The following is a 14,842-nucleotide window of genomic DNA, read 5'->3' on the forward strand; positions in this document are numbered from 1 at the left end:
ACTGTCTCTGTCTCCAAAGATGTTGCCTGAACTACTGAGTAAAAATCAAGATTTCCAAGTACCCTCAGCATTCCAGGGACATGAATTTTAGGGAAAAGCCCTGATTGGTTTACAGTTTGCACCAGCATGCAATAAAAATTAATTTGATTACCTGCACCCACATAAATTAACTGAAGTTCAAATTTATTGTCATAGATACATATATACGCAGAGTATAAACACCATAAAATTTCACTTTTTGTAGCAGTCATGCAGTACATTACAAACATACAAACATAAGTTAACATACATTTAAATAAACATAAATGATACATAACTTGCATGACAAATTAGACATAATAATACAATACAAGTTGAGAGAGAGAGTGTATGTTGCACAATAGGAAATACAATTCAGGTCCATTAAATGTTTTAAAGTAGCTGAAATATTCTATAAAGAAACTTACAATACAACTTCATCTTTAGTTCGTTCTGTTTCTTTCCACTCATTAAAAGCGAGGTGGAATGATAGCCTTGGACATCTCCTGGGGCAGAAGAGAATGCTGGGATATGTGGAAACACAAGAGACTGTAGATGCTGGAATCAGGAGCAAAACACAAGCTGCTGGAGGAACCAAGCAAGCCATGAGAGGAACAGACAATCAATGTTTTGGACCGAGACCCATTATCTGGATTGTTTTTGCTGGGACATACAGAATATTTTGCCTCATCTCATTGTGCAACCAATATTTTCCAGACTCTGTATAATAAAATTCTAATAATCCAGCTCCACTGGGACTTTAGTGACGTCAGACCAGCTAATTATCCAGACTGTTGGATGTTCCTCCTACTAATGCCCAGATAAAAAAGAGAGATGTGTGGAGAAGCGTAGAAGCAGCAGAAAGGGAACAGTGAGAGAGGGTTTCACATAACTTCAATTGAAGAGGAAGGAACTTCTTTAGGGCCACTTTGAAGAAGTTATTTGAAAACAGTTCTGTGAGTTCTCTCTCACTGTTCTCCCTCTGTTGAGTCTACTGCACTTTGACACATTTATTTCGCGTTTTACAAATTAGACAGTACTATAATTACATTACTAGTGAACCTGATTATCTTAAAGAGAGTGGGAAGCACTCTGGTCCCTGTCTCCAATGCATATCTACCCGCGTTCCTAACCCAGGTGTTCCAAACACATAACCTGGCTCTGACTACATACCCTGCCCACAGTCCTGCCACTCAAAAGAAATTAGGAATGTGGCAGTCCATGCCTATAGAACATGGGCTGCCACACACTGGGCCGCAATTCTGGCTATACACCCCACTTACACTCTGGACCCTTGGCTCACAATCCGGTCTAATGAGTGGGTCAGATGCCAGACCATCTGGATTTCTGAATGATTGGATGTTAGATATCAGAGCATTACGTACTTTGTTGTACTCCCTAAATTTGGTTTAAAAAAGTATTTTGCAGTCCACATTGTTAACCCTCCATGTGCTATGGTACTTTTGTTATTAGTTCTGGTCACTGCCCAACTTCCCTCTCTGTAATCGAAACTTGATGAGGAACTGTGCACAAGGACAATATGAGCTGATGTCTCTCACTGATGCCCTGTCTGTGGTAAAACATGAATAAGAATGCAGGGAAGATTAAAAAGTAAGCAGGACTGGAAGCTGCTTCACTGAAGCAAGCAGTGCACCTGTGAAGAATTGGTTCAACACATTAATGGCTACTAATGTCTTTTATTGGCACATAAAAACAGACCTAAACTGCAAAGTGAGCAGCAGCAGCAAGCTGCTCACAATATTCCCTCTGTATACTCTCTCTGCCCTGGGGATTTGAGTTATACTGCATTTATAATATATTGTGTCTCAATTAGGGCTGGCCTCTTACAGGGAGCACCATCTGTGTCAGTGTTAGCTGTCCGTGAGACGTAATTAGGTTTTGTGACATTGATTATACAGAGGCCAGAGATGCAAGGTGTTAGCATCCCATAGGGTTCAAAATTGTCACAAATTCTTCATCTTCTACTTTGGCAGTCAAAAGTAAACCAGACAGCTCATTTCCTTCCTGTTTAGAGTTCACTGCTTCTGTACCTAATTAACCAACTGGTTGGACTCCTATCACATTAAAAGTCTTTCTCCTGTATTTGATGCCTTTAATCTGGTAAAATATCCCAAGGTATTTTTCAGTAAAATTAGAACATAGAACATAAAACAGTACAGCATGAGAACAGGTCTCATGGCCCATAATATTATGGTGAATTAATTAAACTGGTATTTAAATACCTAACCCTACACGATGTTCATACACCCCTCCCCCATTTACTGCACATTCATGCCTATCTAAGAGCCTCTGAAACACTTCTATCAATATGCACCTCCACCACCAGCCCTGAGAGCATATTCCAGGCACCCACCTCTCCTTGCAAACAAAGAACTTATCTCCTTTGAAGGTACACCCCTCACCTTAAATACACGATTTAATGTTAGACACTTTTCCCTAGGGAAATGATACCATATGCTTATCTATGCCTCTCATAATCTTATAAATTTCTCCAACTTTTTGTAGCACAGGCTTTCTAATTTAGCTGGCATCCTGGTAAACCTCTTCTGTAGGCTTTTCATAGAGATAAACAGCAGTCAGGGCATTGGAAAACTCTTCTTCTAGCCAAAAGAATTTTTCAAAAATCCATTACTGATTATAGTTTTGGGATGATCATTTCTAGAGCTTTTGAGATAAACTTTACAAAATAATATTCTTAATTCATTGGCAGAATTTTTTAAAGGAATTTTCTCAGGGTGTTACCCACAGTGGCAAGGTTGGGATTTATTGTTAGTCCATAAAGGTGACCGGTCAGCCTTTATGCTTAAAGTGACGGATTTTCCAAAGTAATAAATGAGGTTGCTTACCAAAGTCATGAACCAATAGTGCGAAAAGGTCCTTTGAATGTGGTTTCAATTAAGACCATTCAGGGTCATAGCAGGTTGTGCTCTGTACCATATGCAGTGCAGGCAGATCTACTCAAAAAACCTTTGACCTTCTGGAATGAGGTAATGGTTCAAGATGGAAGAAGGATTGGATAATGACTCTCAGGCACAGACTGCCAAAGCATAAAATAACAAAAGAAGAGAGAACTCTTGGAGGAAGCCTAGGCCAGTCAGAATTTGAAAGAATAAACCAGGTTCAATACTCATAGTGAGCCTTTTCATCAGCCTTGTTCCAATTGCAGGCCATTATACTTGGTTACACATTTTCAAAAAATGATGCACAGTCCTTAAAAACAGATTTTAGCTTTAAAAAGAGGGGATCATGCAGATGAACAATTGCTGCAGGTTTTTAATCCAGATTGCTTTATTGCTCTTGCAAGTAAAGTATTTGAAGGATCTTGGCCTGTACCCACTGGAGTTTAGAAGAATGAGGGGGGATTTCATTGAAATTTATTGAATATTCAAGGACCTAGATAGAATTGGTGTGCAGAGGATGTTTCCTATAGTGGGGGAGTCTAGGACTAGAGGGCACAGCCTCAGAATAGAGGGACAGAGATGAGGAGGAATTTCTTTAGACAGGGGGTGTTGGATTGGGGGAATTCATTGTCATGTATAGCTGTGGTGGCGAAGTCATTTGGTATATTTAAAGTGGAGGGTGATAGATTCTTAATTATTAAGGGAGTCTAAAGTTACAGGGAAAAGACAGGAGAATGGGATTGAGAGGGATAGTGAAACAACCATGAAGAAAGGTACAGCAGACTTGATGGGCTGACTGCCCTAATTCTGCTCCTGTGTCTTGTGGTTTTATTATCTTACTTTATCTGTGGGCAGTGTTGTCTGTGTGTATTTGCGTGTACTTGTACAATTTAAGGCTCACCCCAATACCAGGTCAAAATTATTCTAAAATCTGATGTTAGAACTAAGCCTCACTCCCCCCAAAGCACAGTAATCTTGTGAACTTTGTCCACAGCCTTCAATCTGTTTAAAGGCTCTTGTTTTGATAACGGACACAGCCCCCAGCTCCAATCTGCTTGGAAACTCTTTCAGAATGTACAGACCAAGGAGAATAATTCAAAAAAGAAGTACATTATAAGGTGAGATATTTGCAGTGAATGTTTAAGGGATCACTCACGAGTCTCTCATTTTTTGATTCTTAATTTTGAGTAGAGATTTTCCAGTGCTGGAACTTGAAACAATTTTACAAGACAGATTTCCCATCTGGGGTATTTCAGGATGTGATTAACTGGGCCTCAAAAAAGGAAACTAACTTCCTGTATCCAATTTGGTCAGTCTGGATAGGGATCACAAGCTGGTACCTACTCAATAATCCCTACCTTGAAATTTTACCAGAGCAATTATAAAAGAAAAGCGAAGTTTGTACCAGCTTTGATCCAGCTGCAGGATTTTGCATTACATGTCACAGGGAATACCATCTTAAATCTGCAATCACTTTTGAACATTGCATAATGTTAAACTTGCCTTTGACACTTAATTTTACAATTTCATTTGAATGTTAATAGCTTTAAAAATCTGCTTCTTTGCTCTCTCGCTATTACTCTGTTGCAGTTTAGGAGCAGATGTTCTTTTACATTTGTCCCTCTGTAATGTTTCCCCCACCTCACTGTCAGCATGTTTCAGGCACCTAAAAGAAATTACCTTGTAAATCTCCTTTAAACTACCCCCCCCCCCACCTTAAAGCAATGCCATCTAGTATATGACGCTTTCACATGGGAAAAAGAGTCTGATTACCTAGCCCATCTATGGCTTTCATAATTTTATATACTTGTCAAGTTGCCTCTCAGCCTTCTCCACTCCAGAAAAGATAATCCAACTTCTGCTGATGATGAACACACTCCAGACCGGTCAATTTTTCCATACACTCTGGCCTCCATATCCGTCATATAGTGAGGCGACCAGAGCAGCACCCAGTACTCCAAACATGGGCAAACACTTGCAACATGACTGCCTAACTTTTATATTCAGTCCCTGATCAATGAAGGGAAGTACAGTATGGTGTAAGTCTTCTTTACCACTCTTACCTACTTTTGCCACGTTCAGAGAGCTATGGGTTTGCACCACAGATTTGCTGTGTACATCAAAGCTCCTAAGAGTCCTGACGAAGGGTCTTGGCCTGAAAAGTCAAAAGCGCTTCTCCCTATAGATGCTGCCTGGCCTGCTGTGTTACACCAGCATTTTGTGTGTGTTGTTTGAATTTCCAGCATCTGCAGATTTCCTCGTGTTTGCTCCTAAGAGTCCTGCCACTTACTGTGTGCTTTCCTCTTACATTTGGCCTCCCAAAGTGTAACACCTCATACTTGATCAGATTAGACTCCATCTAGCCATATTTCCAATTGGTCTATATCCTTGAATCCTTTGACAACTTTCATTATGTCAACAACTCCACCAATTATTGTGTCATATGCAAACATATTAATCTTCTTTGAATAGTGGAATATTTTATGTCCACTCTGGAGAGCAAACATTTGGATTACATATCTCCAGTGGTTCAGCATACACCCAACTACAGCATCGAAATACGGACTCTTCACTTGCATTCCTGTATAGGGATGTTTCATCATGACATTCTGAACTCCAAAGTGACATTGTTACCATAGAACTGAAAATGCCATCTCTATGGAAGTGTTTATAAATATTAGGGGCTATGTGGTATTGCCGGTCACATGTTTCATGCATTGTTATGCTAGTCTTTTATTTGCTATTATAACTCAGTTAAACAAATTCTTTTAAATGGTTGAATGCTTCCATTAAAACAAAGCTGAGGAATGTCCACTGGCTGCCAGAAGTAATTGCTGATTCAGGTTTAACCTGCTCCTGAAAATCTTTTTTTCCCTTCACTAACTCTTGAGATTGTTTTTGTATACTTTAATAAAAAGTAAGCTCAGATAATGCTAAAAATGAAAATACTATATGGAAATGATTTCATGTGACCTCTTTCTTTTGCTCCTAGAAGGATTGTGGAATCTGAAAGTCACATGGAGTACAGCTGAAGTAAAGGCCCATTCAGTGATGAAACATGGTAACAAGTGCACACAGTGAGAAGCACATAAGTCCATACTGTGGACTTCTGCAGACTTTAAACCATTAAAAATAATAACTTGAATTGGTGAACGGGTATCTAACTCGTTGGGATTCCCAACTTTATGTACAGCTCTCAAGCATCTTCATTGGTATAAAGCATTTGACAAGATCCCTCACGGGAGGCTCATCCAGAAGATTAAGATCCATGGGGTCCATTGTGAATTGGGTGGTTGAATTTAACTGGCTCGCCCATAGAAGACAGAGGGTAATGGCTGAAGGGACTTATTCGAGCTGAAGGTCTGTGATTAGTGGTGTTCCGCAGGGTTCTGTACTGGGTCCTCTGCTGTTTGTGATGTATATCAATGATCTGGATGAAAATTCAGAGAGGTGAGTTAGTAAGTTTGCATATGATATAAAGTTTGGTTACGTTGTGGATAGCGTAGTCTGGCAAAGAATACAGCAGGATATAGATCAGTTGTAGATAAGTGCATAGAAACAGCAGATTCCTATAGCTGTACCATGGACAGCATTCTAGTGCACTGTATTACAGTCTGTATGGGGGGGGGGCACTGCACAGGAGTGAAATAAGTTATTAGCTCAATAGGCTCCATCATAAGCACTAGCCACTCCAGCATTCAGGGCATCTTCAAGGAGCGGTGCCTCAAAAAGGCAGCATCCATCACGAAGGACCCCCATCACCCAGGACATACCCACTTTTCATTGCTACCATCAGGGAGAAGGTACAGGAGCCTGAAGGCACACACTCAACAATTCAGGAACAGCTTCTTCCTCTCTGCCATCCAGTTCCTAAATGGACATTGAAATGAACTATACCTCACTACTTTTTTATTTTTATTTAATATATATATATTTACTGTAATTTACTTTTTTTATTATTACATATTGCAATGTACTGCTGCTGCATAACAACATACACTGGTAATATTAAACTTGATTCTGATTATGAAATGCGGCTGATGGGATCCAAATATGAAGTGTTGCATCTTGGTAGGTTAAATGTAAAGAGACAGCACACACTGTTAAAGGCAAGGCCTATAGCAGTGTTGATGAGCAAGGGGATCTTCGGGGTCCAAGTTCATAGATACACAGGTTGATAGGATATTTAGGAAGGTATATGGCATGCTTGCCGCTATTAGTTGAGACATAAGTTCAAAAGTCAAGAGGATATATTGCAACTTTGTAAAACTCCAGTTAGTCCGCATCTGGAGTTTTGCATGCAGTTCTGGTCTCTGTATTATAGGAAAGATGTCAAGGCTTTGTAGAGGATGCAGAAGAGATTTGCCTGGATTAGAGGGTATGTGCTACAATGAGAGGCTGGACAAACTGTGTTGTTTTCTCTGAAGTGGCAGAAGCTGAGAGGAGATGTGATATAGATATAAAAGGTTATATGATGTGTAGTTAGAGCAGACAGACAGTACTGTATCTATTTCCCAGGGTTGAAATGTCTAATACCAGAGGGCATGCACTTAAGGTGATTGAGGTAATTTAAAAGGAGATGTGAAGGGCAAGTTTGTTTACCAGCATGCTGTGTGCCTGGAATGTGCTGCCTGGGGTGGTGGTAGAGGCAGATACATTAGAGACTTTTAGAAAGACACATGAATGTGAGGAAAATGAAGGATAGGGCCACAATGAGTTAGAATGGAAGATCAGCAGTTTTAGAGTTCGTCTTAGACTGTAAGATGTAGGAGCAGAATTAGGCCATTTAGCCCATTCAGTCTGCTCCACCATTCCATCATGGCTGATTTATTATCCCTCTCAAACTTATTCTTCTATCTGCTCCCTATAACCTTTATATCTTTGGAGTATGAGAGATCCATTCCAGCGTATGAGAAGAGTGGGATAGAAGCTTCCCGATCTTGGTATTATGTGTTCTCAAGCTTTTCTACCATTTGCTTAATGTGGGGATGGTGGCAGCCAATGGAGAGAGAATGCTGGGGTGAGATTGGACCTTGATTATCTTGGTTCTTCATGGCTCCATCATTAAAGATCACACAGGGCATGCCCTCTTCTCATTACCCTTACTTCTGTTTTATCTGGATGAGATCATGTTTCATGAGCAACAGACACGAAATGCAAGAGAAATTTAGTAGGTCAGGCAGCACACGTGGAAATGAACAAACAGCTGAAGTTTCAGGCCGAGACCCCTCTTTGGGACTGGAAAGGTATTGGGAAGACACCAACATAAAAAGGTGGGGGGGAGGGGAAGGAGGATAGCTAGAAGGTGATAGGTGAAACCAGATGGCTGGGCAAGGTCAAGGACTGGAGAAAAAAGATTCTGACAGGAAAGGAGAGTGGACTCTGGGAGAAAGGGAAGGAGGAGGGGCACTGTGGGATGCAGTTGAGAAGAGGTAAGAGGCCAGAATGGGGAATAGAAGAGGGGAGGGGAAATCAATATTCATGCTATCAGGTTGGAGGCTACCCAAACAGAATATAAGGTGTTTCTCTCCTTGATCCTGATGGTGGCCTCATCATTGCATGAGGAGACAATGGATCTACATGTTGGAATGAAAATGGGAATTTGAATAAAAACGTTTGGCTACTGGGAAGTTCCTCTTTAGGTGGATGGAGTGGTGGTGCTTGATGAAGTGGTCCCACAATTTTTGATGGGTCTCACTAGTGTAGAGGAGGCTGCATAGGGAGCATTGGATACAATGGAGCAGCAGACTGACAGGTGTCTGGGAAAAGGCTCTGAAGCATTCGGGCTCTCACGACCAGACTATGTAACAGTTTCTTCCCCCAAGCTATCAGACTCCTCAATACCCGAAGTCTGGACTGACACCTTGCCCTACTGTCCTGTTTATTATTTATTGTAAATGCCTGTACTTTTTTTGTGCACTTTATGCAGTCCTGTGTAGGTCTGTAGTCTAGTGTAGCTTTCTCTGTGTTTTTTTTTATTACGTAGTACAGTGTAGTTTTTGTACTGTGTCATGTAACACCATGGTCCTGAAAAATGCTGTCTCATTTTTACTATGTACTGTACCAGCAGTTATGGTCGAAATGACAATAAAAGTGACTTGACTTGATTTGAAGAGTTGCCTCACCTGGAAGGACTGTTTGGGGCTCAATGGAGGTGAGAGAGGAGGTGAACAGGCAGGTGTAGCAGTTTGGCTGCTTGCAGGGATAAGTGCCGGGAAAGGGATAAGTGGGGAGGGACAAGGGAATCACGGAGGGAGAGATCCTTGAAGAAAGTGGAGGTTGGAGGTGGGGGTGAGGTAAAGATGTGTTTGGTAAAGAAGGATGAGAGGTGACTCGGTAGAAGTGTACAAGATGACAAGAGGCATACACTGAGTGGATAGCCAGAGACCTTTTCCCAGAATGGAAATGGCTAACAAGTGGGAGCATAATTTTAGGAAGACTGAAGGAAATTATGGAGGTGGGAGTATCAGAGGCAAGTATTTACACGGAGTGGTCGGTGCATGGAACACCCTGCTGGGGGTTTGGAAAAGGAAAATATATTAAAGCATTTAAGAAACACTTAGATTTGCCAATGGGTGATGGAAAATGGAGGGTGTTTTTGGAGAGAATGGTTAAATTGGTCTTGTACTGTAGTAGAGGTCGGTACAACATTGGGGGCCGAAGGGCCTCTATTGTGCTGTAATATTCTATGCTCATGTTCACTACCTAAATATCTTAATTTGGTTCAGTCAGCAGGCCACATCATTCACATACCTCCACCATTAATCTTAACATCGCTTCAGCTGCCTAGCATTATACAAAATACCTTATTAGCAAGTCCAGTCCCATTTATACAGACCGGATAGTTACCTTTAAGCGGGCCTCCTCATGAGAATAGCTCATAAAATAAAGAGCTTGTATTTAATTACTGCACTGGCATTCAGCAGTTACAAAATTAAAATTCCAGGAAATCTCATTTCGATGATGGAATTGTACAACTTTAAAGAAAGTAAAAGCATTCTTGCGAAGGTGTCTATGCACTCTCAAACTCTTTTACTTACAATGGACTACCGTACTCTTACAAATGAATTTGCTTTGAAAACCAATGTAAATCTGAACGTAGTTTCTATGACCCTGTGTACACTCCCAGCCCGACCGTTCTGAGATTGGGGTCTGGATGAGGACGGTGTGCTGTTAATCTGAGTTGATCTGGCTGGTCACAATGAATGAAGAGTCTCTCGAGGAACAATGCGCTCGGAAGAGTGTTGTAATTGCTCAGACCGCAACCAGCCAGTCGTCTGCGAACGCTTAGCTATAAAGTGGCGACTGTGCAGTTAATCTTAGTATATTCTGTCTGGCTGCCGTGATTAGGTTTGGTGCAGAATGCGAAACCCTTCCTGTTTTGGTGCTGTGTCATCTGGGGGGAGGGAGGGGGTGGGGTGTGGCGGGTGAAGGGGGGAAGGGAGTGGGGTGGGTTGGGGGTTTGAAGAGAGGCGGGCGCTCTCTGAGGCCTCGGGGAAGAAACGGAAAGGTTTGACAGGGAGCGTGTAGCCAGAATAACCCGAAGAGTGCGTGCCTTGCTGTGCTGAGGACTTTTCTTTTTCTTCTGCTTGTTCTGCGTCTACTTTTTATCAATGGGAACTTCTAATTTATTGTAACAAGCCAGGGATATCTGAGACTGCATGGGAGCTCCTAAAAATATACGGCAGAACAGAGAAAGAGTAGCCAGGAATTGTCAAGACGTTGTTCTTCCAGGGAAAGCAAGCCTTTGGGGGGACCTTTTGGCATTTTCCTCAAAATGGTAAGTGATTGTTTCATCGCTGAGACCCGCTGCTAAATTCATCTCGTGGACCTGAAGCAAGAGACTGCTGAAGTGTTTTGATAACACTCGCTACGGACCCCGAGACCGGGTCGAGGGAAACGTGCTACCTACAATGTGGTTTAATGGCAATTGGATCATTTATTTAGTGTGATAACATCTAGTGCAGGAACTCAGATGTAAACGAAGAGCAACAAAACGAAATGTTACTCTGAAGCTTAAAGCGTGTTACAGCCACCCATTGCTGTAGTATGACTTTATTTATTGCTTTTCACTTCTCACTTCTCTTTTTGTTATAATCGTGACATTTATGGACGTGCATATCAATGCAAAAATAAGAGATTGTTTAATCGCGGTCCAAACAAAACAGTCTGAGACCCGAAGATTTTGGAGTGCAGAACGACCGTTGTGCGTGTGCTGACAGCGCGCTTTGTGAATGGTTCTGTAAAGCCTGCACCCAGAGCAGACATGAACATCAGTCCTGTATACATTCCTCTTATTCCTCACCTTTTCACTCTCCTGGATTACATTATGGTTTATCAGTGCGTCTGGGAAAGAGTGTGAGAGATGGAAAAATGATTTCCTGTCAGCAGGCGGCAAAGTTTTGGGGCTTTACTAACACTGCCATTGGAGTATTTGCCCCAATGTGTAAAGCTGGAAAGGTAATGCTTTCAGTTCTTACTATAATAAACAAACTGGACTAGGGGAACTGATTAAAAAAAAACTCGGAGCAAATTATACATTAGAGTCATTGAGACTTCATTGATTTACATAGCTTTTAGATGAAAAGTTGCTTAGGTCTCGTAACACAAGCACTTTCTGTTATTTCTATCCATATGAGTTGTTATCAAAGGATAATGTGTTAATGAAAATTCCCTGTAGTGGCCCCACTTTTCAGAATGTTCATTTGTTAGATGAAGCAGACTGTGAGGGAATTCAGGCAGAGAATAAAGCTGAATGGGCTGTTTTGATCCCATGTCTTCTATGTAGTTCTGTGTTCATCTCTTGAGGTAAACTCTTTTAAATTTCAGTACTTACTCCTTGGAATGTGTGAGTGCAATCAGAGGCTATACTTTGCTAGATGTTTCCCAACACTTGACCAATTCAGCATCATAAACCACCCACAGAGGTATATTGCAGAGAAAGATGTGGTTTGGCCGTAGTCTCTTTGCCAGCTCTTTACCAGAAGTTTTCAAAACTAATTCCATCCCTCTTTCCCTGTACCTTGCTTTCTACATTACTTCCAAATTTTACTTTGTATTTTCTTTGCAATAATAATTTCAGCCTTGTCCTCTACATTAGATAAAATATTTCATATCTGATCTCCACAAGATATGGGAGCATAATTAGGGCATTCAGCTCACTGAAACCTCTCTCCAATTTAATCATAGATCATTTTTTTTCAATCCTATTGTCTTACCTTCTACTCATAACCATTAGCCCTCTACCCCCCGCCAACCAAGAACCTATCAATCTCAGCATTAAATGTACCCAATGATATGTTCTTTACAGCCCTCTGTGGGAATGAATTCCACAGATTCAGCACCCTTTGGTTGAAAAAAATAATTCCTGTTTCAGTTTGAAATGAATGTGGAATGTAGAATAGTACAGCACAGCATAAGTCCTTCAGCCCATGATGTTGTGCTAACCCTTTGTTATTCCAAGATCACACTAACCCTTTCCTCCCACATGAAATCTCCATTTTTCTTTCATCCACGTGTCTATCTAAGAGTCTCTTAAATGTTCCTAATGTATCTGCCCCTACTACTACCCCTGGCAAAACATTTCATACACCCACCAGTCTGTGTGGGGGTAAGAAAAATCTCTGATACCTCCTTCCCAATACTTTCCTCCAAACACCTTAATGTTAACCCTACATATTAGTCATTTCCACTTTTGGAAAAAAGTGCTGGTTGTCCACTCTATCTAAGAATCTTATCAACCTGTACATCTCTATCAGGTCAACTCTCATCTACTTTCTTTCTAAAGAGAAAAGCTCTAGCTCTCACAACCTATCCTGATAGGATATGCTCTCCAGTCCAGGCAGCATCCTGGGAAATCTCATTTACACCCACTCTAAAACTTCCACATCCTGAATATATATTCCAATTGGACACAATATTCCAAATATGGTATAACTAGGGTTTTATAGAGCAGCAAAACTACCTTGTGGCTCCTGAACACAATCTCCGACTAATGAAGGTCAATATATCATTCACCTTCTCAACCATCCTATCAACATGCACTGCAACTTTGAGGGATCTGTGGATGTAGACCCCATGATCCTTCTGTTCCTCCACAATGCTCAGTATCCTGTCATTAACTCTGTAATATGCCTTCAAATTCAGTCTTCCAAAGTGAATCATTTCACACTTTTCTGGATTGAATTCCATCTGCCACTTCTTAGCCAAGCTCTGCTTCCTATCAAAGTCTCATTGTAACCTAGAACAAACTTCTGCACTACTCTCACACCACCAACCTTTGGGTCATCTGTACTAAGCCAGCCTTCCACTTCCTCTTCCAAATTATTTATAAAAAATACAAAGAGCAGGGCTCCCATAATAGATCCCTTCCGAATATCACTGGGCTCTGATCTCCAGGCAGAGTACACGCTAGTTACTAAGATGGTTCAAGTTCAAGCTCAAGATTATTGTCAGCTGACAATGTTCCTCTGGACCACAATACATTTATCACACACAGCACATCAAGCAAAATATTACTACAAACAAGTTAATACAATATAATTTAAAATGCATGTGAAGTGTGCAACAGAGGTAAACAGTACAGTAACAGTAAACAACTCTCTGCCCTCGTGCTGGGGTGGCAGGGTATTCATTAGTCTCAGAACCTGGGGGAAGACGCTGTTACCCAGTCTGGCAGTACTAGTCTTGGTGCTCCTGTACCTTCTTCCTGACAGTAGTGGGTCAAAGAGATTATAGGATAGATGGTAGGAGTCCTCAACAATGCTTCAGTCCCTTCATGTAAAATAGAGGGGGTGGAGAGGGAGATCCTGCGATGCTCTCGATGGTTTTTACTATCCTCTGTAGAGTCTTGCAGTCTGATGCCTTGCAACTTCCACACCACACAATGATGCGGCCAGACAGGACATTCTTGAAGGTACTCCTGTAGAAAGTTGTTAGAATGAAGTGCTTGCATGCCTCAATCTCCTCAGAAAGTGGAGATGCTGCTGTTTCCTCTTAGCTAGTGAGGAGGTGATGTGGGTCCAGGTTAGATCGTCTGTTATGTGCACACCAAGGAACTTTGTGTTCTTTATTCTTTGCGGCAGGACCATTGAATGCAATGGAGAGTGGCCGATCTATGCCTTCCTGAAATCACAATCATCTCTCTTGTCTTGAACACAGGGTCAAGTTGTTGTTCTCTTACCATATGACAAGCCTCTCTATATCCTCTCTGTATGCCGAACACGATTGTGTGATCATCGAACTAGATACGGTTTGAGCTGAGTCTGGTAGAGTCATCGTGAGCCTGCAGCGTGAACTGTAGCAGACTGAGAACATAGCCCTGGAGGGCATCAATGCTCAGTGTTATGGAGCTCAAAATATTGCTGCCATCAAGATCCAAGATCCTGTTACAAAGTGGGGTGTTGAGTACCAACTAGGTTAGTTTATCCACCAGCCTCTGAGGGGTGATAATTTTAAATGTCAAGCTAAAGTTGATGACCAACATCCTGGTGTATGTGGCATCATTTTCTAGGTGGGGCAAAATGGACTGGAGGGCTGTGGCTATAACATCATCAGTGGATCAACCACTGCCTTTTGTGGGCAATTGGATTCCAAATCAATTTAGCCAAGCTTCCCTGGATCCCACATCACCTGACTTTCTGAATTAGCCTACCATGAGGAATCTTGTCAAATGCTTTACTAAAATCTATATACTGTACACCATAACCACAGCTTTGCCTTCATCAATATGCTCTCCCTCTTCCTCAATAAACTTAAACAGGCTTGTGAGGTACAGTCTTCCCCTCACAAAGAGATGTTGACTATCCGTAATCAGACCATGCTGCTCTAAATATTTGTAAATCCTGTCTCTAAGAATGCACTCCAAAATTCTTCCACCACTTATGTCAGACTCACTAGTATAT

At 41.4% G+C, this 14,842-nt stretch overlaps 1 protein-coding gene across 2 annotated transcripts in view; it reads left to right on the top strand.

Annotated features, from left to right (window-relative positions):
• The first annotated feature begins 10,701 nt into the window (after positions 1 to 10,701).
• psd3l (pleckstrin and Sec7 domain containing 3, like) overlaps positions 10,702 to 14,842 on the top strand; it is a 476,452-nt gene continuing 472,311 nt past the window's right edge. The window contains exon 1 of one of the 2 annotated variants that reach the window (XM_059965343.1): positions 10,702 to 10,719. In XM_059965343.1, coding sequence (XP_059821326.1) covers positions 10,717 to 10,719 — 3 coding nt within the window. In that variant the 5' untranslated portion in view covers positions 10,702 to 10,716. Of the gene's footprint in view, positions 10,720 to 11,285; positions 11,400 to 14,842 lie in introns of those variants that run through there. The other variant, XM_059965341.1, reaches the window with a different exon arrangement.

This window comes from Hypanus sabinus, chromosome 3 (assembly GCF_030144855.1).
Source record: "Hypanus sabinus isolate sHypSab1 chromosome 3, sHypSab1.hap1, whole genome shotgun sequence".
NCBI lineage: Eukaryota > Metazoa > Chordata > Chondrichthyes > Myliobatiformes > Dasyatidae > Hypanus > Hypanus sabinus.